The following is a 24,938-nucleotide window of genomic DNA, read 5'->3' on the forward strand; positions in this document are numbered from 1 at the left end:
TGAATGTTGAGATGTCCATATCTTTGATGCCACAAAGTGCTGAGAGGAGAAACACGAGCTGCCAGAGCCACTTCAAGAGAATCACCAGTGTCAAGAAGCCTATATAGGCCATGATACTCTAGACCAACAGCAACAGTAAGACGAGTCTCTCGATCAATGATGGAGCACTTGTGAGCACTGAACACCACATCTAGTTGAGGAGAATTCCTCATAATCTGGCTGACAGAGAGCAGATTAAGTTCCATTCCAGGAACATAGTACACATTCAGAAAAAGGAGAGTCCTGCCACCAGACTGTATCTGAACAGTGCCTTTGCCAACAACTGTATACTCCTCACCTCCGCCAAATACAACGGAATCACTGAAAGGTGAGAAGTCTGTAAACCAGTCACGCCGATGAGAAAAGTGACGTGATGCACCAGAGTCGATGTACCAAGCAGAAGACCTGGCATGATCTGAAGACCTCTTAGCCATAAAGGCATAAAAGGCAGACTCCTTCTGCTCGGAATGTTCAGCAACATGCGCCTTCTGGTGTGACCCTCCCTGCTTCTTTTGTACAGAAGCGAGCCTCTGACGGCAATCTTTCTTCATATGGCCGTACTTGTGACAGTAATTGCACTGCACATTCTTCTTCTTAGCTCCATCCTGTGTCTGAGAAGAGCCTTTCTGCTGAGAAGACTGAGAGGACTGAAATTTGCCTTTATCCTTTTGAAAGGATTGAGCTGTGAAGGCATTTTCCAAGGAGGCTGATGTAGTACCACTACCAAACTGTTGTTTCCAGCGATCCTGCTGTAGAAGTTTGGTGCACAATTCTGAAAACTTCAGATCAACATTAGTGGAAGTAATATTGAGGGTCTCAATGAAGTGTTCATACGATTTCGGAAGACTTTTCAGAGTGATTACTACCATGTCTTCTTCCTCCATAGTCCGACCAATAGTTTCGAGCTGATCTCGAATGTCCTTAATCCTCGTGAGGTGTTCCTGTAAGGACATACGTTCGTCCATCATAATGGAGAACAGCTGATTCTTTAGAAAGAATGCTCGGCTCTTGTCGGATGTCTCATGCAATTCCTTCAGATGCTTCCAGATGTCAGAAGCTGTCTTGCCGGAAGGAATTTGCGGTAACTGATCATCAGTCACTGAGAGTTTGAGAAGCATAACTGCCTCCCAATTGCGTTCATCAAACTTATCTTGATCTGCACCAGGTGTACCAGGACTGAGCTCTTTTCCCAACACAAGCTGGTCAAGACGCCTATATTCAAAAATGGTCAACATACGCTGTTTCCAGATGTTGTAATTGTGACCATTAAAGCGTTGACTGCCTTCTAACATCAGATTGGTGAGAAGCCATTTGCACGTTTCCCAAAAAAAATTTCCAGCTGACCCAGAAAAAACCAAAGACCACCCAGAAATGCGTGCGAAAAACCCAGAAGAAATCTACAGTCAGAATCTGGATCTGCGGGCACGAAAATCGAGGCACCCAGAAAAACGGACAACCACCCAGATTAGGGTTTGAAAAACCCACCACGAATCTGCAAGAAAAATTGAATTTCGATAAAAACTGAAGGTTAACACCCGAATCGAAAAATGCAGAAGGTCTTGGGCACCATGGTTTTCACAAAAAAACCGCCGCCGAAGATGCAGGTCGTGAAGATGCAGGTCACGCGTTTGCAGAGGGTGACGCTGGAGGGAGTTGTAGATGACGACGCTGGTGGAGGCGACGCCGGAGTTTGAAGTCGCGACGCCGCGGATCGTTGCAGAGGAGGCGAGTTGCAGGTGGCAACGCCGAAGCCTGCGCACAACGCCGAAGGCTGTTGCAGGTCACGGGGGCGGTGAAGGCGACGCCGAAGTGAGTCCGCGACGTCGCACACAGGTCGCGACAACACGACGACCATGCAGGTCTAGAACACAGGTCGCGACAACACGCGACAACACGCGACCACCCTGCAGGTCGGAAACACAGGTCGAGGGAAGAAGAAAAACCGACGATCCACCCCAGAAGCTAAGAGAAAAAAAACTTTGATGAATTTTTTTTTCCAGAAAATAATTTCGAAAATTTCCACTAATTGGAAATTAGGATTAAAAAATTTTCGAAAAAATTTCTCTTATAGCTCTGATACCATAAAACAATGCGAGACACGCAATGGATTTCAAAGAATTGATTCAATTAACAGAATGAGCAAGACGCTCATAAATAATACAAGAATATTTACAAGAATAGCAAGTTTCTAATAAGAAACTGCTGAGAAGATCGAAGACGATCTAACCAAAATAGAATATACATTATTGAGCATTAATACTAAAATTAACATTATTTTAATATTCTATTACTTTCACCATTAGCACTCTTTCACTCTTCATTATTTCTGCCCTTTGAAAGGGACATAACCATTCAAAATCAGATCTGCACTTCTTATTTAATTTAGTTCTGCACTTTTGATTCCCCCCAAACTATCCCCTCTCAAGTGAGGCTCTCTTCTCCCTTTTATAACTAATATTTGGGAGAGTCACAACTTATCATTTCATGCCTTTTGTCAATTCATTAACTTAATTAAAATTTTAATTTTATTTAATTATATTTTTTTATAATTTCATTTTATTTTTTATTTTTATTCTTTTAAATTTTAATTTCATTATTAATATTTACCATTAAATTCTATTTCAAAGTGGGGACATTACACCCTCCTTATGGCATTTGAAATATTTGATGTCTCAAGTGTTTCTTTCCTCGAGAATAATTGGAATCCTCCTTCGCCTTTTGACCCTTATTAGGTCGTCCTTTTGTACCTTTCCTCTTATTTCAAATAAGGGCTAGGGTTTGACTCTTGTTTGCTTTGGTCAAAACATTCTTTAGTTTGGTCTACTCTTGGATGAAATCATCTCAAAACTTCTCAAAATTGGGAAGCTTCTTATGAGCAACATAGACACCCTAAACAAATAGATCCCAAGACGGAGAGAACCTATTTGTTTCTATGGGAACCAAATCACCTCCCACCACTTTCATCCGATAGCCACAATCTTATCTTGAAGCTCAATGATTAATATGGTAACTGACCGCTGTGTCTATATCCGTAATGTGTGGCATTAATTTTGCTCTTTAGTAGCATTTTGCAAGAATTTTTCACACTTGTAAAATCTGCACTTGCAAGTTGTAAAGTTGGTAGTGCCCTTTAGACAGTCACACTCTCTAAGATTGAGACTATTCGTTCTTGTTGTACTTGGAAAATTTTGAAACAAAATGAATCAGTTAGGAATAAGTCAAATCTACGACCTCCTATAGTCATGGATCACTTTAATCACTGAATCAAGGGCATCTCACCCATTGAAACCCTCCAACAGTTCCCTGTCATAGGTAGCCAACCCACTCCATACACAAATTTGGAAAATTTCAAATTATGAGCCACAATAAAATTTTGGTTTTTGGGCCATGGTAAGTATATTACGCACTTAATAGGTTTTATTCTATGTCGTCTAGTGATGCATCCTCAAGATTCTTTTTTGTCGTTCTTGTATTGGGGACATGTTGGGGATGCATGGATGCCTTGGAAATGTCTGCTAGCTATGCCAAAATTTTGCAAAAAAAGCCTATTTGTCCTAGAAACATTCTTAGAATGTGGCAATGGTTGAATGTCGTTGAGGCAACTATGAATTTCTTATATATTACTCGTTTGTTTAGGGGGTGAGCATTTACAGGACAAATTGGTCAAATTTAAAAAAAAGTTCCAAAATAAATATTAAATTTTTTATTGGTGGGCTCCCACACCAACTTAGCCCTAAATGGACCAAAAAAACCTTCCCTCATTCATTCTAATTCATTTTTATATGCTAAAAAAATTTGTAGCCAAGTTGGAGGAAAACAATTTCATTTTGAGCAAGGTTTGAAGGTCCAATTGAGGAAATCAGTATTAGTGAGCAGTGAGTAGTGAGATAGCAATAGAAGTAGATTAGGTAAGTGATTCTTCCATTTGTTTTTTATTTTTTATTTTTCAAAGTTTTATAGAAGAAATGTATGATTTTTTTTCCCCCTATTTTTAGTTTGCAGTTGAATTATTATTTCACAAAATGTGAGTGATAGAAGTGAGAGTAATGAACATGAAATGGAAGAAAGAAATGTAACAGTTTTAGTCGTTGTTGGGGTTTGATCAAGGTGTGGGAGATCAATGATTGAAGGAGAACAACTGCAAAAACCTATTTGAGTGCCCTTCTGCTATATTGAAAGCTTATGTAAAGGGCCTTTTCAATTTCAAAAAATTCTCTTTTCCACTTTGTGACAACCCTAGACAAAGACAGAAAGGAAAAGCGAGGGGTAGTAGAATGTGGTTGTGTCATATTTGCAAGGCAGTTTTGAGAGGGAGCTACACCAAGGTATCTTCTCATATTTTGGGCTTTACAAGACATGGGGTTAAGGTGTGTCTGTATATAAAAGAGGATGAGAAAGTAGAGGTTAATAATTGGCATATGGAGTTGGAAGCAAAGTCTAAGGTTGTGCCAATGCTAGCAAAATATGCACAATCAACTATGCTTGTACTCTTCGTAGTAGTTAGTGGTAGTGGTGATATTTTTTACAAGATGAAAGAGAGACTAGTTTAGTGAAAAGGAGGGGTTAGTTGCAAATATGTTTAATATGCAAGCATGGGATGTGGTAGTATTGCATTGCCGATTTTTTTTATGCCACCCCATTTCATTTAGCACATTCTTCTTACTTTAAACAAATGTTCAAAGATGTAGCTTCCATTGGTTCCTCATTAAGAATAAATTATGCACTACTCTCTTTGAGAAAGAATATTCTAAGGTGAGTTAGTAATGGAGAACGTAAGAAGACTTCAATTAGGATGGGCTGCTCTATTTTCATGGATGGGTGGACCAAATATTAGATATTGGCTACTCATTGACATTAGAGTCACATGTGCAGTTGATTTTTATTTTCTTAAAGCTATTGATTGTTCAAGGAAGCAGAAATATGTAGACTTCTAGTTTCATATTTTGAGAGAGGCCATTGAAGAGGTCGGAGCCTCAAATGTTGTACAAGTGGTCCTTGTTTGGCACATGTGCACAAATTAGCTGGCATAATGGTGTAGGGTGCTTATAAGCATATCTATTTGATCCCATTGGCCTATTAATGCATTATACAACGCATTGAAGGACATAGGGAAGATAGATTGTGTGTAGCAAGTGGCAAGAACTAGAGATATATAGATGTTCATTTGCAACTAACACACCTCACATGCTCCCTTCAAAACTTTTTTGAAGAAGGAATTCCTCGAATTCATGGAGATTAGGTATGCTTTTTTTTTTTTTTTTTGGTTGGATTCTTGAGGTGCTAGGGGCTCTACAATTGATGAGGGTTAATTTTTAGTGGAATAGATGGCCCACTGCAAACATTACTGAAGGAAAAACTATCAAGCAAAGATTCTTGATGAGGATTGGTGGTCTGTTGCAATGTAGAAAATTGCTGATTTTATTGTTTTTAATTTATGTTTTCCCTTTCATCTTACCTATTGTAGATGTCATTAAATATGCTGTTGATATGGGATCTCTTAGTTAAAGAAAAATTTATGAGGCATCTGATTGCATGCTTGGGTAGATGAAGCAAGTAATTTGTAGTAGGGATAATAAGTTGGGATTATATGAGCAACAGCATGATATGGAATCTCTTAGTTAAATAAAAATTTATGAGACATCTGATTGCATGCTTGGGTAGATGAAGCAAGTAATTTGTAACAGGGATTATAAGTTGGGGTTATATGAGCAACATATTATGTCCATTCTGATCCTAAGTTGGGATTATATGGAATCTCATAGTCAAAGAGAGATTTATGAGACATCTAATAGCATGCTTGTTTAGATGAAGAAAGTAATTTGTGATAGGGATTATAAATTGGGATTATATGAGCGACATATTAAGCCAATTGTGATGCATTGAAGTGAAAGACTAAGAAAACTCTCCTTCATATGGCAATCACTGGCTCTGAATCCCAAATGGTATGCAACAAACCTTGGTAGTTTGCCTCCTTATGATGATGAAGAGGTGAAAGAAGGGTTAAAACCTTTGAAAGCTTTTACAAGTGAGGAGTTCACTGTACTTCACACACAATGACTTGCCTTTACCAATCTTTGTGGTCCAATATTGAGCAAACTATGAAATTTTAATCATGAAGCTGAAAAATATGATTTTTTTTAGGAAAAGAACTATATTTTTCAAAAGCAAAGAGGATATGCCAGAAAAAACTGAAGAACATACCAAAAGAACTTTGCTGTATGGTCATTGCATTTAGCTATGTACTAAGGCTTCTACAAATTACTTGCACAGGCCCTTCACAAAAACACTCTGGTTCAGGTCAGTGGTCTGCGTGGACATGTCTCTAGAGTCTACTAGATGTCCCCAATGCCCCCTAGATGTCCCAGGTACTCAGAGGCTTGGAAGGGACACCCCTGCTTACAGGAATGTACAATGTTCTCCAATTAACACATTAAAATAAAAGGCGTCTTTTTAAGGAAAATAAAGCTGAATATACTAAAAGGGGTGGATTTGTCATTGCAAATTCAGCATGTTGTATGTACTTTTTAAAATTTCAGCTGCTTTTAGTTTATTTAGGTTATTTTAAGATCCATCCCTGCTGTCCCCAAAATTTGAGAATTTTATTTGCCATCCTAAAACCACGTGCATGCATCCCCCGTATCAGAAGGTTGGAGAAACATTCCTTTTATGCATAATTACTTTTTTAAAATGTACTTTACCCAAGAAAAATTGCCATGAGACTGTCAAGAAAGTAGGCTTAAATTTTTCTGAGAAATAAGTTTAATATCCTCTGATATCTTTTCATATTAAGAATGGCAAAGGAGTGTTCCATTGGAAATAAAATCCTTAAAAATATGCCCTGGTTTCTCTTTGTAATGTCCCTACTTTGAAATATAATTTAATAATAAATAATAATAAAATTAAAATTCAAAAGAATAAATATTAAAATTAAAATTAAAATAAAAAATAATATAATTAAATATAATTTAAATTTGATTAAAGTTAATGAAAGGTCAAAAGGCATGAAATGATAAGTTGGGACTCCCTCAAACGTGAGATATAAAAGGGAGAAGAGAAACTCATTTGAGGGGGGGAGAATTTGAAAAATGAGAAGTGCAGATCTGATTATGAAAGGTTGTGTCCCTTTCAAAGGGCGGAAATAATGAAGAGTTGCACTCTTTCAAAAGGTGCTATTGGTGGAAGGGTGTGTCTCTTGCCAAAGGGCATGCATAATGAAGAGGTGTGACCTCTCCCTTGCATTGAGAGATATAAAAGAAAGGAATCAAAGCATCCAATCACATCACCATGGATTGATAAGATCAAAACTATTATTAAGTTACAGGCAGTAACATCTTTGTTCGTGGTGGTATGCATGGGGATGAGCTAAGTATGTATGCTTAATATATGAAACTTGATAATGTTCTTATGCAGAATTAATAGTAATATTAATATGGACTACAATATGTATGACAGACATACTTAATTTCACATATATTCATAATACATAAGAAATTAGTATACTTATAGTCTAAATCATGTTATTACTGTCAGTATTTGAGAAGATGGGAATGAGATGTTCCAAAGAGGGGCAGTCTAAATCCAAGCAATAGGTTAAGTCCCAAGATAGGGTGGGGATCAGCGACCCATAAGCCTTGAGGGTATAGACCCAAGATAGGTAAGGGCTTGGATCTTTAAATTTGAAGGAACCTATTGTATTTGGTCTCTAAGTGCTTTGGTAACATGCATAGACCCTTCTCCCTTAAAACTGAAGTAGTAGCAGGGTCTGATATCTATATTAAAAACTATAAATAATGAAATTAATCATCTAATGAGGAAAATAAATAAGAACTTGTTAATAACTAATTGAAGAATATCAATCAATTTTAGTATATTGAAATAGATCAAGTAGGGGACATTACACTCTTACAAAAGTTTTATTCAAATTTGCCCAAATTGCAGTTTACATAGCATTTTTTTTGTGTTTTGATACTGCTGTCGGGAATCTAGATTCAGTTGTTTCAGTTCTTATATATTTGTACAAATGTCAATTAAGTTTGTGCAAAAATCCAATTCTTTGAGAAAACTTTAAATCAAATTGTTCAGGATTTGGAAATCTTAGGGCTCTTTTTGTTGCAATACTTTTAAGTCAATTAATCATGAATTTTGTACAGGAAAAACTAAAATATGAGGCAGGAGAATGTTTGCCCACAAAAAAGGCTAGCAAGGCAGAACACATACATTGATTGCTTTTGGTGAATCTGAAAAATGGACATGAAAGTTAATGTGAGATCTAAATACAATAAATACCGTTGAAGTCTTTGTTTGTATTTTGATGCAATTTCTGTCTTATTGTGCAAGATATCGCAAGGCTTCTAAATTTAGCCTGTAACAATATGTTGGCTAGGAATGTGCACCTTGTTGTAGCTCTCCAAATAATCTTTTCTTGCATGGCATGATTTGGTACTTTGACACACTATTGCTGATACACAAATTAGAGCATAGGTCCACATTATGGGATCATAACTGATGGTACTAATGAAATGGAGAAAGGATTGGGCCTGCCCCATGTTTAATTATGCTAGATCATCAGCATGTGATCCTAAACATCATGCAATTGATAATGTCAATGCAGTCAAGTGACATGAAGGTATCATGAAGAGCAAATCTCTTATTACATTAACTTGCATTACCTAGTTTAGGTTTGAACGTATCGTTGTACCTCACAAAATTGCATGAAGATAGGTACCATAAGTTAGTTGGATATTACAATGTCAGAAAATTGAAAGCCTCAATCCTGGTTTCTCTCTGTTTTGCTTCTGGACATTGCCCTTTCCAAGATGTAGCAAACCAAAACCTCCCTGGGAGGAGAGCATTGAGTTATTCAATTTTGAAGTGGTTTTTGTAACTTATGTGTCTTGCTCTGATCATTTTCAATAAATTGTCTTACTAGGATTTCTGTGGTGCAGATCGTCAAATTTAAAGACCCTCGGGATGCTTGTGCTGCAATTGTTGCTGAGTCGTACCGGTTATGGTTGCAGTATGAAACCCGTACCGATGATATTACAATTATTGTTGTACGGATTAATGGGTTGCAAGATGTAGGATATATTGTTCACTTTGACTTGTCAACTTTTTTTTGTAAATTAATTATAGTTTTTTCAAATCCTCAAGTTCAATATTTTTTTTTCAATAAAATGCTTTTTTGTTATCAGTCAGGTACAAGAAGTAGTCCAGTATTAGTCACAAGCTCAAAGCTAGTTTATCAACCTTCAGCAGTAGAACAAGGTGATGAATCTCCCTTGTCTACTGGGGACAGTGTGAGAACTTCTCGACCAGCTCGACATGATTTATCACGAGCACGCCTCAGGACCATTGAGACATCTTTGGAGCATCCTGTTTGGGTTCCTCCAATGCTACCATATAAAAAGACCCAGGAGGAAATAGTAAATGATCTTTCCTAGTTTCTATTTGAATTATAAACAGATGCTTCTATGTGATACTTTATGGATTTGTTTAACCATCTCTCAACTTAATGATGTTTTCGCCTACATTGCGATCAATGCTTTCTTGCCTTTTCTCCTTATGCTCGAGGCATTTAAATTTCTTATCATCTTATAAAAATTGATTTATCAGGATCAAATTGACCGGGCATTGCAAGGAAATTTTCTATTCAACAAATTAAGCAAGGAACAACGCCAAATGTTGTATGAATGTATGGAAAAGGTTCAAGTTAGTGCCGGAGATGTTGTTATCCGACAGGTCTATTCTTTAACATTGTCTTTGCCTTTTTATTCTAACTGCAAGGCCAGATTTCATTGTTTGTGCATTTGCACACATGCACATTGTACATTCCACATTGTATATGACAAAATTTGATGATGATGATGGTTGCTTCCCTATACTTATCTGTGAGAGCAACCTATGACATGCCAATATAAAAATTTGATAGCATTCCACATCAACTGAAAATAAAACTATTTAAGGCTGTTTTGGGGTACCAGTATGTTATACTCTTGTACTAGAGTGTAAAATATAGCATTTTTGTTCAATCTGATTGTGAAATAAACACATTATTATATAACTATTTGAAGTGGGCTTTATGATAGTCTGAGATAGACTAGTACATGCCATTGCCAGGATACCACACGTGTTGATTTGTCATATATATTTCATAGACTTGGTCTTATATATCATTGGAATATTATATCTGGTTCAGTAGGTCACTATAATGGTTCTATAATTTCTATGATTTTTCCGTTACATCTGATTGTCTTTTGAAGGCCCATTGAGCTAATTTTAATGTAATTTCTTGGTTTCTTTATTATTCTGTAAAATGGATAGTGTTTATTCAAATCTTCCTAGTATTGCTCCTTTAATTATTACATTCCTGGAATGTTCGGATTGTTAATGATCAATATTGTATTTTGATAGGAGTTCTCATGTTTTTTGTGATTTTCTCTGTTAGTGTTCCACAATTGAGTTGACTCCTGCAAATAATGTGTTTTATATTGTGGCCTCCTTGAGTATATTAACTCTCTTAAAGACTAAAACCAACAGTTGTATCAGAGCTCAGCATTGTTTGCCTTATAACTCAAGAACTGGTACATGAATTATGTTGGTGCTCCAAACTGCATTCTGTGATTATAAAAAGTATCCTAAGGACTGACTTTCAGGGTTATGTTGGATCAGATGCTTGGGTGAAATTATTTCCCAGTTACATCCCTAGGGTTTTAAGGACCGTTGAAATCAAACTCAGATTACTGGATTATTGGAAGGAAACATCAATCTAAGAAATCAGTAGCACTCAGTTCACTTAAATGTATTCACAACACACAATGACAAAGCTTGTAATCATAGAATACTACACAGCAGTAGAATAATTTGCAGAAAACAGTTTGTCTTTGAAATTTTCTGATGTAATTATGAGGTACAGCTCTTACAAATTGGCTGTTACACATCCCCTTGAATAAGAGAGGTTTACTGAAAGCCAAGCCTCTTGATGAAGTCGCATAAAGGATCAATGATTCTTTGTTGCTCTTGTCTGAAAACCCTAGCCTGATACTCAGGCTGAAAACTGTGACGTCCTCCAAGGTTTTAGTGGCTGCTGGATGCAATCTTCCACGGTCCTAGGGTATTGAAATGAATCTCTCTCTCTCTCTCTCTCTCTAATGCTGTTAACTAGCTGTGCTGCAGGCACCTTAATTGCGTAGGGTTTGTGAGATCTCCTCTGTGTAGCTTTATTCCAACCTAAACCTGCTGCTGCTATCACCTACAGGAGAGATCTGACCTGTGATCGGTGTCTGATTAGGCTACTAGATTTGTTAGGCCTGCTGCTAGTTACAGATTCAAATCGTGGCACTCCTCCACCAGTATGTATCTTTGAAGCACAATGTCATGTCCCCTCCTTGATCGTTATATACTAAACTCAGCAATTATTATTATTATTTAATATAATAATTATCAACAAATGATTAACTAAAATTTATTTATTAAATAAGTTTAAATTAAAGATTTAAAGATACCAAACAAGATAATGAGATTCTATACAAGAGGCGACTTTATCTGATAAAGATATGATTATCTATATCTTAAGGAAAGTCAACACAAAGATATATGTATTGAGATTCCGTAGAGTAGGAACCAAAACTAAATATGCAAAGACAAATGAAAGATGTGGCATTACCATTACCTTTGTTGATGTGCACATCAAGAATCTAAGTAGTTTAAATTGATTGGAGGTCTTTCCATTGACGAATGAGGATTCAGGATGTGGCCGATCATATGATAGAGGTTGGAGTTTGACATATTAAGGTAAAGGCAGTGAATCAGTTTAGAGCGGCGAATATATTATGTAGCCATTAATAGTTAGCAAATAAGCCCAACCATGATCGTGGCAGGAATGCTTAGTGAAATCGATCAATAAGGATGTAAGACATGTGATTAACATACTTTCATCATCACTGGATAAGAAGGATTAAATATTAATTCATGTATCAATTAACAAACAATGATCTGTATATATATGGATATATACCTCCATAATTATTGAGTAAGTATTAAATCAGCATCATCGCTGCCAACAAGGTATATCCAATGATAATTAATTAATCACCGATTAGTTAGCCACTAAGGGTTGCGATTACCATGAAAAGTTCTTTATTCAAATAAAGAGATGCAAACATTCGATTCACATCCCTTTGAAACATACTAAAGAGGCATTGATCTCATTCTAAGAAGGAGGGTCGGATCGGTCTTTTATTCTTCTTTGTATCCAGATTGATAGGCTCTATTGAGCATTGGCCTTTAGCATATGTGATTGATCAGATGTTGCAGCCATTACTAGAAGCAATTCATAATCAAGCTATAGGGAAGGAGAATGGAATAATCAAATTAGCAGTTCCGATCATATATAAGGATCTCAGTATTAAGGAAGAGTTCTGAAATCAGTAATGACATAGCAGCAAATCCATAATGGGGTATTAATAATTTATATAATAGAACTGAATATGATATAAGAAGAGAATTATATGAAGACATCGGAATAAATCAGATATTATGTATATAAAATCTATACACCAGACTGAAGACTAATCTATAAGAAGATCATATGTAGTGGCAATTTTTAACATTGAGACATATACGTCAAGTATACAAATCAGAGGAAGTTATCAAGATAAGCTCTATCTTCCAAACTAGTCTTAGAATCTTAAGTTAAATATTATAATGAATGGTATTCAGTTTTGATAAAATTATATTTATTAATATGGTATAACTCTCACTTTAAGTTAGAATTGTTGTCTCAAGACTAAATTAGGTAGATTCCAATAGGGGACATTACACACAAGCACTGATCTTCTCCTGGATGAAGGTAATCTTCTCTTGTTTCACTCTAAACAATTCACATCTCCACACCTGTAGATCCATAAACAAAATGAATGCCATGCTTGCTGCAGCACCTGAAATGTTTGCTGCCCAGAAAGAGGTGAGATTGGTGTCCCACCTCAGAAATGACTTCCACCTCAGGGTTTTCGTCCGGCTAGAATGCAAAATTCACAAACTTGAATTTTCAAAAGTAGACCTTTTAATGGTGCCAGGACAGATTTTATACTGGATTACTGAATAGTCCCTAGGCCCCAAATTTGGGCTCTGAAACTCAAATTCAAAATTTACTTTATTTATATATTTATTTGTTATTTTTGTAATTAAATATTAGTTTAATAATATGTTGTGGTGGTGTTTAAAAACACCTTTAGTAATTGGAGTGCTGGGAGATGACCTAAATAGGAAGGAACATGACATCCCCATGCTAACTCACTAAGGTTTTTGGATTGGAATCTTAAAAAGAGGTTACACTGTCTGTTCATGGATTTATCATAGGTAACTTTCCCAAAGGTATGCCCTGTTAATATTTCGAACGACTTGTGGGAACCTGAAAAGTAAAATTTAATCAACTAATATCTAAGTCACTGATCCTCGTACATGTTCAGTCTTGAGTTCGGGGATTCGGTTTGCAGTTTCAGTCAAAATTATTTTGGGGTTGGGTTTGTAAGTATAAAAACATTTAAAAATCATAAATATATACATATAATTTGATATAAGCCTAATACAATATTTATAAAAATCATTTATAATATTATAATATAATAATAAACATATAACGAATGTCAGTATTTCTTTTTTGGCTTGGTAATACACAGAAGAGCTGCGAAGCATTTATATTAATATCAAAATAAGTTTTACATCAGAGATTTCAGAAATAACCATTCATGCCCTTAAAATCCAGACGCTAATACGGCCTCACACAGACCCAGGACAAAATGGCCACACAGAATGAAATGAGGGCCGTAAACCCCTGAAACAGACAATTATAATGGCCCTATACAAAATTGGAAACAGACAGTCGCTTGTTCGGTATCAAAGACCAAAAAACCCTACCTGAAGGCACGCCCAAAACCATAGAAGAATTCATGTCTGACCTGCCACCACATCAACGTTGTGTTCGGGATGGGCTTCATCATGCTCAATCTGCAGCACAATCCAGAAATTTTCTTTAAGACTCCTGTCCACTTTCACATGGCCAAGGCCTTCTTCCTGCTTGTATTTCTCAATCCATTCTTTGCCATCATTCTCCACCACCCTAAACAGTTTCAGCAAAAAACCCAAATGATGCCTGATAATGGGTTTCCTAAGCTCGAAGGTGTATTCATTCCAAATTGTGAGCACTGGCCATTTTGACACTCCTCTGCCATCGCAATGAAAGTTAGTATTAATTTTTAAAATTAAATTACATAATTTTTTTTTTATTATTAATAATAATTACTACTAATAACTAATTTAATTCATTTACAAGACCTAATCTTTAACTATATAAATTCCTATCAAAATACCTATAAGTATTATTTCCCTACTTGCTTGCTATGCTTTTGTACCACGGTAGTGTTGTGACCTTTTCACACATCACCCCATTGCTAACGGGGACTCCCTCTTTTCCTGCTTTCTGCGTTGTTAGGTTAGGGTTTTGGCTGCTTAGTGGGCAATTTTGTGTTTCTCATGCTCGAGTCTCGGAGTTTTGATCATGCCTAGTGCCGTTTAGGGTTTTGAAGTTATAAGATCAAGCACATGAAAATTGAGATTTTTAGTGATCCTAGTTTTGTTTAAGTGTTGACCCTTTTGGAGCGTTAACGTGTTTTTAAATGTCCTCATCGGTGATTTTAAGTGCGAAGGTGTTTTTAGACCTTTTGGAGTTGTTTTCTCGCTCCTAGAGAATTATTCAAGTTGATTTCGCACTTTGTCCCGATAGATTTCCTTGTGTTACGCTCCAATTTTGATGAATTTGCCTAAGTCTAGTTGAGTTTTATTAACTTTCAAAGTTTCTAAGTGATTTCTGAGTGGAAAAATCATCATTTTCCGGAGTAAAATCCATATTCTAAGGGTTAAAAGATCAAAATTCCATACTAGAGGTGCTTTTCCCCTCATAATCCTGACTACCCATGGTTTTTCCCTCTCAGAATCCAGATTGGACATGGATTTCCCCTGAAGTCCATACTTGCTCTATTTTTCCATCACTGTGAATCCATACTAGGATCGTTTTTCCCCGGGAAGCATTAAATTTTGACTATGTATCAGGATTTATCTTGACTACCCACGTTTTTCCACCAGGGAGGCATGGACAAGGTTGCGGATGACGTTTGCATTCATTCCACACCTGGGTCGATTTTCCACCAGGTCTTTTGTGACAAGTTTTGAGGATTTTTGTCTGGATTTTCATCCAGACTCGCATCGATTTTCCACTGAGAGTATTTTTCATGATTTTTGATGAGGTCGTTTTTCCACCAAAGGGGTATTTTTGTGTGATGACTTAATTTTAAGTGGAATTTTTCATTCCACACTTTATCTATTTTCCCCTAGCCCCATTTTTATGCACGTTTGATAATTTTGAGACTGAGATCGATTTTCCCCTAAGGGGATATTTGATGATTTTTAAAGTGATTTTGTGAGGATTTTTAATCTCTACTAGGATCGATTTTCCCAATTGGCCCATTTTTGATTTAAATTGAAATATTTTAATAAATGAGCCCCATTTAATTGTTTTTTAACTAGTATACTTATATTAAAAAAATATATGTAAAATATGCTGAGAGATATCTTATAATAGAAGAGAATCATCTGTAAAATAAATGTTCTTCTAAAATACCAAACACCAAGTATACAAATCCATTAAAGTCCTGCATGCATAAAGTTGTGAATCTAGTTGGAGACAAGTGGCGAGGGTTCTATTTTATTTGGGGTAATAAAATAACACCTCCACAAAAGTTGAATCATGACATATTTCATGCATTTACCTGTCATTTGCATGTCAAATTCTTTCAAAAATGGATTTTTGTTTATAGACGTTTTGATGTCATTGTAGATGCCTCTCGGCATAATAAAAGGCAATGATTATTTAAAAGATGAAAAACAATTAATAAATGATTTGCAATAAGCATTTAATGTTTTCAACCTTCTAGAAGCAAATCAGTTTTACCCAAGCAAGTATAAGAGCAAGCGTTTTGTCAAACATTGCTTGTGTGGTGAAATTTGATGATGAAAGCAAATTTAAAGGGAGGAGTCCAACATAATTTTATTATTTGAGTTTGCCAAGTGTGTTTGTGCAAAGGGCGATTTTCTCCATAGTTGGCGATTTTGGAGCAAGTGTTCAAGTAAAGTGATTGATTGAAGACTCTTCTTGCTGCCATTTTTTCCCATTGCCATTCCATTTTCCAGCTAGGCGACATGATTTCGTTGCTGCCATTGCTGATCAAGTGCCACGATTTTTGGTGAAGTTCGCCATTTTTGGTGAGGTAGTGATTTTGCTAAGGAGTTCTCAGACCTAAGTTGGCAGATTTGAGGGCCATTAATGTTGTGTTCAGACTTGTGTGAGGTGACGCCATAGCTGGAAAATTTTGATTTTAGATTGGTGCCATATTTTGGTGGATCCCTTCACACTTGGTGGCTGCCATTGTTCCTACTTGCTGATGTTACTGCAGATCTGAATTCTGACGCCATTGCTTCAGCTAGTTTGACCTCCATTGTTGGTTGTCCATCAATATTCAAACCTAACTTTTATTGCCCAGCCAACCACAACTATAGCGATTTGCATTTGGAGACATTTTGAAGGCATTTTGGGATCATTTTCAGACCATTGGAGGGCTGTCTCAGGTCTGCAACTGTATAGCCTGCTTGTCCTCAGAAACTTATCTTTTACCAGCCATACCTATGCTCCCAAGATTGATTGTTTTCGTCATCAATACTATTTTTTATCAAGTTTGTGCATATTTTTGAATGATTGCAACTTGTTTTGAGAGGTTAATTTATTTAGTTGCAGGTTGTCTTCAGAATTGTGACCTCCATTGTTGATTGCAGAAGGTGTCTTCAGACATAATTTTTTGTGAAAACACAACCTTTCACACCTTTCCCTAGTCAATCTTGATCCGGTATACTCCTTTGCACTATGATTTGCACGAAATTTCTAAGGAGGTGTTGATTTCATGAGGGTTTCATACCCGAATCTTGTCACATTTTGTATTTAAATTGTTAAGATCTACCTAAAGTATGGACTATTTTCTTGACTTCATACCCTAATTAGCCTAAATCATTAAGAAGTCAGGAATTCTATTAAGAATATTATATTTTTCCCAAGTTCTTACTTCAAGCTTCGTACAGGTGTGATGTCGAAGTTCGGATTTAAGGAAAGAAGAGAACAACAAAAGATACTGGAGACAAACATGCATTTCTTGAGCCTGAACCTGATATGACAACGGATGTTCGGAGTCGGAAATCAGATTCCTTCCCAGCGTATGTAAACATTATGAAGAGTGGTATTTTTAAGCTGCTGGATTTCCACAGTCCATACAATGCAGTGAGCTTATCTTGGAGTGTGCATGATGTTATAATCCTTGCTCGCGAATGATCAAGACTCCTAAGGGCGTTGTCATTACCTACCTTGCTGAGGATGCGATTGCTGAAGTGTCTGGAATCCCACGCGGAGCAGATATGAAGAATGCAACTAAGGATGGTTATGAAGATCGGTACACGAAGAAGATGGATGCGTGTAAGAATATAATAAACATAGAGTGGATGATCGAGTCTACGCTTCATCATTCCAAGGCTCCCAAGACACTCATGTGCACAGACTTCGAAGAGGAATATAGTGACTTAGTATTCCTGCTTAATAGAGTGATGGGGATGCTGTAGGGTGCAATATACGATGGATGGATGTTCTACTTCATCCAGGATTGTCTTAGAGGGACATTGATAAATTGGTCTAAAATCATAAGTGACAATCTGGACTTTCAGCTGAGGAATGTAGAGCGGTCCAAGTCATTCGGGATGACTTCCTACTTGGTATACCTGCTTGCATGGTTTGTTTCATACAAAAGATTGATATGCAGAGGTGAAGTTGGGAATGGGCAAGGACAGTTTAGGAGTCATGAGTGCTATCCCCAGCTGGACATGTATAGAATTGAAGACTATAAGAGAGTGAATGACATATTCACAATGTACATCACGTGAAAGCTACAAGGCGGAAACCACAGGAGGTTGTCCAAGGAGGCAATAGAGCTAATAGAGAAAAATGGATCATGGTATATTCAGTTTCCCACTTTCACGTACCTTAGGATTCATGGGTTTCAATCCGAACCCTACAGGCTTCCTAGGTATCCTTTTGACAGAATGATCTTATTGGAAGTGGTGAGACAACTTCTAGAGTTTGATTCCATTCAGAGAGAGAAGCATAGGATAGGCATGACATTCCCTATTTCAGTTGGGATGACGTTGGAGGTTTGCCAGTTTGCCTTAGCCGCCAACACTGCGAGTGAGGAGCTTGCATTTTATCGATTTGCAACCTTCAAGAAAAGAGAAAGATTTGATCCAGATAAGAAAGATGGAAGGATCAGGGAAGAGAAGTTCATCCACAAGGTCGATATAGAAGATTATTGGGCCAACCTAATGGACGAGCAGACAATGAAGATATGAATGTGGTGCAAAATGTTAGTGGATTTCATGAGGAAGTGTGGACTTTTCCTCATTCCTGATCAGGTGTTAGATGACAGGGATCATACGCATCCACAGTATGAAAATGAAATGAAGAAGGCAATCTTATTGCCTAATTGGTCAGAATTAGAAGAGATTGATTTGAATATATTGTTGAGAGAGGTCTTGAGTTTCTCTCGTACATGGGTGGATATTTAGATGAATAAGTTAGTTGATATGGGTGTTTCCTTCACTTATGACAAGATGAAGTCGGAAGAATCCACTTCCGAAGATGATCAGAGGACTATCAGTGATGTTAGGATTCATGCAGATGAAGAGAGTCAAGCTTCCAAGAGAACGAAAAACACACCAGGAGAAGTCAAGGCCAGAGGGAAGAAGATTGAAGAGGTCAAGAAGAAGAAACAAAAGACTATCATTCCATCACCACCTCTCAGTGTCTCATCAATTAAGGAAATTGAAATCATAGAACAAAATAAGGAGATCAAACAATGTTCCAACACAGTGATACTACCAGGGAATATTCAGGAGTTACATGCCACAACGACATCTGCTCCACCAAATGAGAATGATGATTAGTCGGGATCCCCTACTGTCCAAGGAGGCATATACCATTTAATATGGGAAATGAGATATATGATTTGACTAGGAGTAATCCTGATGATGATGATGATGTTGCTCGACATTGAGAGGACTTGATCGAGATATGTGTCTCAATGATGGTATGGAGATGGCCGCTATTCTTGATTGGCTGATGAAAAGTATGGAAAAAAGTAAGAAAATGATAGAGGTACAACCTATTGATAACATTGATGACTACCTAGCTAGGAGCAATAAGGAGAAAGAACCCAAGAGAGCTGAGATTTTGTCGCACATAGCTAGAGATGAGACAGGACTGCGGATTGCGTAGGTGACTGTTTCTATTGGAGGTGTGACAACGGACATTGCTACTCCTATGGATTTCCAGATTACTTTAGTTGCCCTTGGTTGTACTATAAGAGAACACGAGTTTCAGGAGGTTGGTTATAACCTTAAGGCGATCAACGCAAGATTAGATAGAGAAATTGAGAAGGAGAAGTACAGAGAAGAGAATATCAAACTTAGAGAGTATATTGCGGGGATAAGGCGTGAGAATCCCACCCTTATTTCCCCTATTGCGGTTGATCATGGACTACATTCACACTATGAGGCAACGAGAGATACGCTCTCGGAGGTGGAGAGGTGGATTGAGAGTGCAAGAAAACATGCAAATGATTTCCTTACTCAGTTTGTCAAGGCATATGATAGGACAATAGGGCTCATGTTTAGAATCCAATATTTGGAGGGAGTTTGGGAAGAATTCCGGCCTATTCAGGAGAAGACTATTCCACACCTCAGAGCTTTTAAGAAGATTCTTAAGTCCACGTTGATCAACGATAGCATTGTGCACAATGGAGATAGATACGATTTCCATGGTTGGTATTGTTCATTGGCCGTGAAGAAGTCAACTTATGAGTTGTACAGAGATGGAAGGATTGATTCAAGACATTCAGTTGAAGATCCTTGCCTCAATTGAGGAATTATTGGGTGTTGATGTTAGTGATGCTAGTGGTTTACACTTAGTCGAATTAAGAGACAAGATGAAACTTATGTATTTTTGTTAGTTGGACTCTTTGAAGAAGAGTCTGATAGATGATTTGGTCTCTTTGTTGATTCATGTTCATAGTTCGTAGAAGCTCACGCCAAACTGGGAGAACACTTTGGATGGTTGCTTGGATTCATTGGACGTGATTGATTTGCAACAAGATACCTTGCCTAGCATTTCCATGGAGGAGTTAGATTTTGTATTGGCTAGATTCTTAGAGTATGCTAAGAGAGAGAGATGCAGGGAGAAGATTCCCTATTTGATGACTAGGTATCTTTTTATTGGGCCATATGTTGGTGGTGCTATTTTTGATGTAAACCTTAATTAGGGCAATTCTAGGGTTTTGTTGGCATGATCTTGGCCGTTTATCTTGAATCAATCTTGGCCATCCATTTTGTAAGAGACTATATATATACCTCCTTGTCTCTCGTTTGCAAGGGAGAGTTTTTTTGTAGAATTGTTGGTATATGCTTCAGCTATTTGAATCTAAATCATTGTTCAATTGTTGGTGATTTTGCTCTTCAAATGTTGTCTTTGCATTCATGGTTCTCAATTCTTCCAAGTTAGATTAGAATTTGTTTTCATGTTTATCAGATTGAGTGAAAGATTTGTTGAATATATTTGTGTGGAATCCTTAAGCCATACCACTAGCCTCTTGCCGCTGGTAAGTGCACCTTGTGTAGTCGACTAGAAATTTGAGTAAACTTAACTTCAACTATTATGCGTCCCTTGACAAGCATCAACTTGGATGGTGTCAACGTTTGATGGTGATAGTTTGAAAATCCTTGAGTATACCTTAGACGATTGCACTAAGCTTGTGTCAATACCTGTTTGTGAGACCTTGCCTAGTTTGATTCCACTAAACTTGTTCATCATTTTCTACATTCTCAGGCCTAGATTAAATTTCTTGAACCCTATTCCTTTTGCCCATTTTTTAGTAAGAATCAAGTCCAGAACTACATTGCTAAATTCTAAGTTGTCAGCACACCTATTCTGCATATTTCATGATCGAAGAAGATAATCCTAACATTTGCGTAAGTCCCCAAGTGAACACAACAATTCACATCGACCATTGAGTTACCCACTCGTCAAGACCTGACATGTAGAAACCTTGGAATCATTTTAGTTGATCTTACCCTTAGCATCTGAGGCGATTTTGTTCAAGAGGGGGTAAATTACTTTGATATTTTATTTTGAAATGTTATGTGCATAAAACGCACATCAACAGGTAGCTAAGCTGATCCATTCTCAACTTTCTCTTCCTATTCCATAGACAAGTGAACCAATGCCAATCCATGGATCAATTACAACAGAGCTGGTTGATGGTGTAAATGATCCAATTTACCTCACAAGGAAGGAACACTCACCACTCATAGCAAAGGCTTAAGCACCAATTTTGGGAGGCCGTTAAAATCTATAAAGACTACAAACTGTTGTTTCCAAAAAAATCTCATTCTTCTCCAAAAATGTTTGGAAGGTTGAAGTTGTGGGGAATGCGACCTCATGCTCTGCACCAATTCATTGCAACATTCTTTGTGATATGGATAGAGGAGGAGAGGGATGCACGGGTGGGACGAGGATTATAGTGGTAATGCCGATTTTAACAAACGCTGCAATATTTCTAGACCCACAAAAATTGAAAGGTAGGGAAAGCAAGGGGCGAACAAACACAAAATAAAAAGATTTTCAAATATTTAAAAAACGATTCAGAGAGGGCGGATTCATTGCAGCTTTAGTGGAAAACATCTAGAAATTCATGATGGGTTTGCTTGGATTCATATCGGATAATCTCACAATGTATTTTAAGGACCCTAGACGGATCCCTTGTCGAACTGAACCTGGATTCATATCTGGGTCCGATTGGACATTACCATGTACCTCTAGGGGACCAAACCAGTAACATAGACAAATTTGCAAGATTACTAAAGGTTTTAAAAGATTTAATGTGATCAATGCCTATATAAACAATATTTAATCTGATGTGATGGAGTGCAAAACTATGGAATTTAAACAAGAGCCAATAATAAACTTTCCACTTAGTGAACAAGAATTTGTCTAAAGTTCCAATTAGATTTGCTGCAAATTCAAAGAATTGAAAATGTCAAGTATTTTACAAAAAAAATCAATAATCCATATAGTTTTCAAAATTACAATTTTTGATTTTCCTTCAAAGGATTTAATATTGAGTTCTTGTGCATTTCTTCACTAGGAACTTGTATGCAATACTAGAAACTAACCAAAATTAATCTATAAATCAGCAAGTGTAATCCCAGAAGCATATATTAGATGCATCCTGAAGTACAATGCAACCTATAGAGATTTGGAAAACACTGAGAGGTTGCCTGTTGATTTTCTTCACAAAATTTATAGACAACACTCCAGAAAACACCATTGACTAAACACATCTATTAACACCGCTCGTAATTTTGGCAAAGATCCCCTAACAGAAATGTGAACAAATCTTTATGTTTGGAGAAACAAGGGATGCACAATCTGGATAGTCAACACCTCTCCCTTGCTCAATCGTAATTAAAGATCCAAAGTCAGATTGAATTGAATTCAACTAGGATTATTGACAAAATATCACACATTCTCTGAGAAATCACCAAGCATTTCCAAGTTAATTTATTGCAGCCACGAAAATGAGAATTAACTACATTTTTCTTTATTGATTTCCCCATTTATGAACTCAAATTTTGTGTGTATAGAATTCTTGGTGATCAATCTTTATCATTGGTGTGGCTTGCCAGATAAGATGCTTCTTAAGATTCTCGGTGTTTAGGATGGTGAATTGGGTAGTTTTAAATAGAGAAAGCATGTGTACTAGGAAGAAGAACCAAGGCAAGGAAAAAACAATGTCAGAGTCAACAAAGGGTTTTAGAGTTCTGTACATTCAATATTTAGAGTTCTCATAACACCTTGGATCTGCCAATTGGCGGCACAACCATCCTACCTATATAACTTCCCTTGAAATCCTTTATTACAGTTGTAGTTGGTTGCAAATTGCGCTTTAGGCTGGAATGCAAGAAGTGCTTTCATGTGGCATCACTCAAGGCTATATTGGTTTTAATTCCCAAGAGTCAGTCATCAATAGAAAATCAATGGCTCAAACCACATGCATGGAAGCAAAACATAATTGGATCTTCATATTTCTGAGGAGTTGGTGTATGTTGATCGACCACTTGGAGATAATCTAATGCAAGTTGCACATGAATCTACAACCATCATCTCCTATGAAATCACTGTGACTTCATAAAGCATCTTGGTTATACCATGGTAAAGTTTGGATTGGAAATCTGATTTGACTGGTTTAGGCAAAAGGCTCCATACTCATTCCCCCATAGCTAAATTTTTTTTCTTTAATGCAAATTTGGTGTGAACCAATTTCCCATCTGAAATCCCTCGGCAAACCAGATTTTATCCAGTCTACATCATTTCACCCTTGGACACAATGAACCAACCAAGAGGCCTAAAGTCATAACAAGGGATTAGGGTGTACAAAGATTAACTCACCAACCAAAAAAACACCAATCTGCAATGGCTTTGTTACACGTTTCTATTAGACCACTTCATATTTGTGGATGCTACCTTTGGAAAACATGGAAAAACAAATAAAAACATTGGTTGATAAGGGCATAGAGCAACTAAATTCCAGCAATCAACATGTTTCTCTTGAATACAAGCCTAATTAAATTGGGTTGCAACCTTTTTTGTGTTTGGGCTCTTGTCAAACATGTTGGGCACTTTCAATTGGTTTTTACTTCCAATGATTATTGGAATGTGAGATGACACTACATGGTGCAGTCTTGCCCCACCCTTTGGGTTCATCCATGTCTTAGAAATTTTCCAAAGCTTTGTGTATTTGGTACCTAGATCTAATTTAATTGGATGTCATAAATTTTTTTGTCCCATATGTCTCTCATAGCACAAAGACTTCATCTATGCAAAAGTTTGGCAGAAGCTTTATTTGGGTACAATATTACAATAAATTGGGCACAACTAAATTTCAGATTTTGTAGTCCCTTTGGATTTGCTTCCAACATATTTTGTCTTGTCCATCCTTTGACAGTTATCGTCTACGAGGTTGTGACATGTTGTAGGTCCACATTACCTCTACAATGCCAAGTTAGCTTGGGTCCACCCGCCCACCATAGCAATTGACTAGATCTTAATCCAAATTAAAAGAACCATATCGAAATTATGAAATAGGAATATCAATTTGGTTTGAATGCGACGTAGGATTTGACAAAGCCTTGGCCTTTTTGAAGGCAAAAAGGCACTAGAGGGGTGCAAACTCAATCTGTATTCAAAGGAACCTTGAAACTTGATTTTAAGTATTTCAGATTTGCCTCTTCTATAAAGGTCTTGGAAATCTATGGTGAGAGCCACATGGGATGTGATCCTCAAATTTAAGTTTATGTCAATGTCTCTCTAGGCCCAAAATCCCATAGAGCAACAAAATTGTAAAATATCAGGTACCTTGGCGTGAATCAAAAAACAGTGCAAACAGCCAATGCATGGCAAACTCAAAGCTCTTTAGAATCCAACACTTTTTAATACTTATGACTCATAGTTCACAAACTTGGTGCGTTACTAAGTACTCACCAAAACAACAATGGTGAGTATTTGTGAGTTTAGACCTGAGAGTTTTCTTATTAGTTTGTCTACAATTGGTGAGTACTCACCAAGTATTTGGTGTGATTCATGATGCATGTAAAAAATGTGGATCAAAAACTCCAAAACACTATTCTTTTTGGCTTTACAAGCA

General features: G+C 36.9%; 1 protein-coding gene across 3 annotated transcripts in view; it reads left to right on the forward strand.

The window, feature by feature from the left end:
• LOC131052376 (protein phosphatase 2C and cyclic nucleotide-binding/kinase domain-containing protein) overlaps positions 1–24,938 on the forward strand; it is a 119,704-nt gene that overhangs the window by 17,841 nt on the left and 76,925 nt on the right. For 2 of the 3 annotated variants that reach the window (XM_057987025.2, XM_059210045.1), the window contains 3 exons: positions 8,985–9,116; positions 9,231–9,461; positions 9,652–9,777. In XM_057987025.2, the coding sequence (XP_057843008.2) occupies positions 8,985–9,116; positions 9,231–9,461; positions 9,652–9,777 (489 nt within the window). Of the gene's footprint in view, positions 1–8,984; positions 9,117–9,230; positions 9,462–9,651; positions 9,778–24,938 lie in introns of those variants that run through there. The other variant, XM_057987028.2, reaches the window with a different exon arrangement.

Source organism: Cryptomeria japonica, chromosome 8 (genome assembly GCF_030272615.1).
Source record: "Cryptomeria japonica chromosome 8, Sugi_1.0, whole genome shotgun sequence".
In the NCBI taxonomy this organism is placed as follows: domain Eukaryota; kingdom Viridiplantae; phylum Streptophyta; class Pinopsida; order Cupressales; family Cupressaceae; genus Cryptomeria; species Cryptomeria japonica.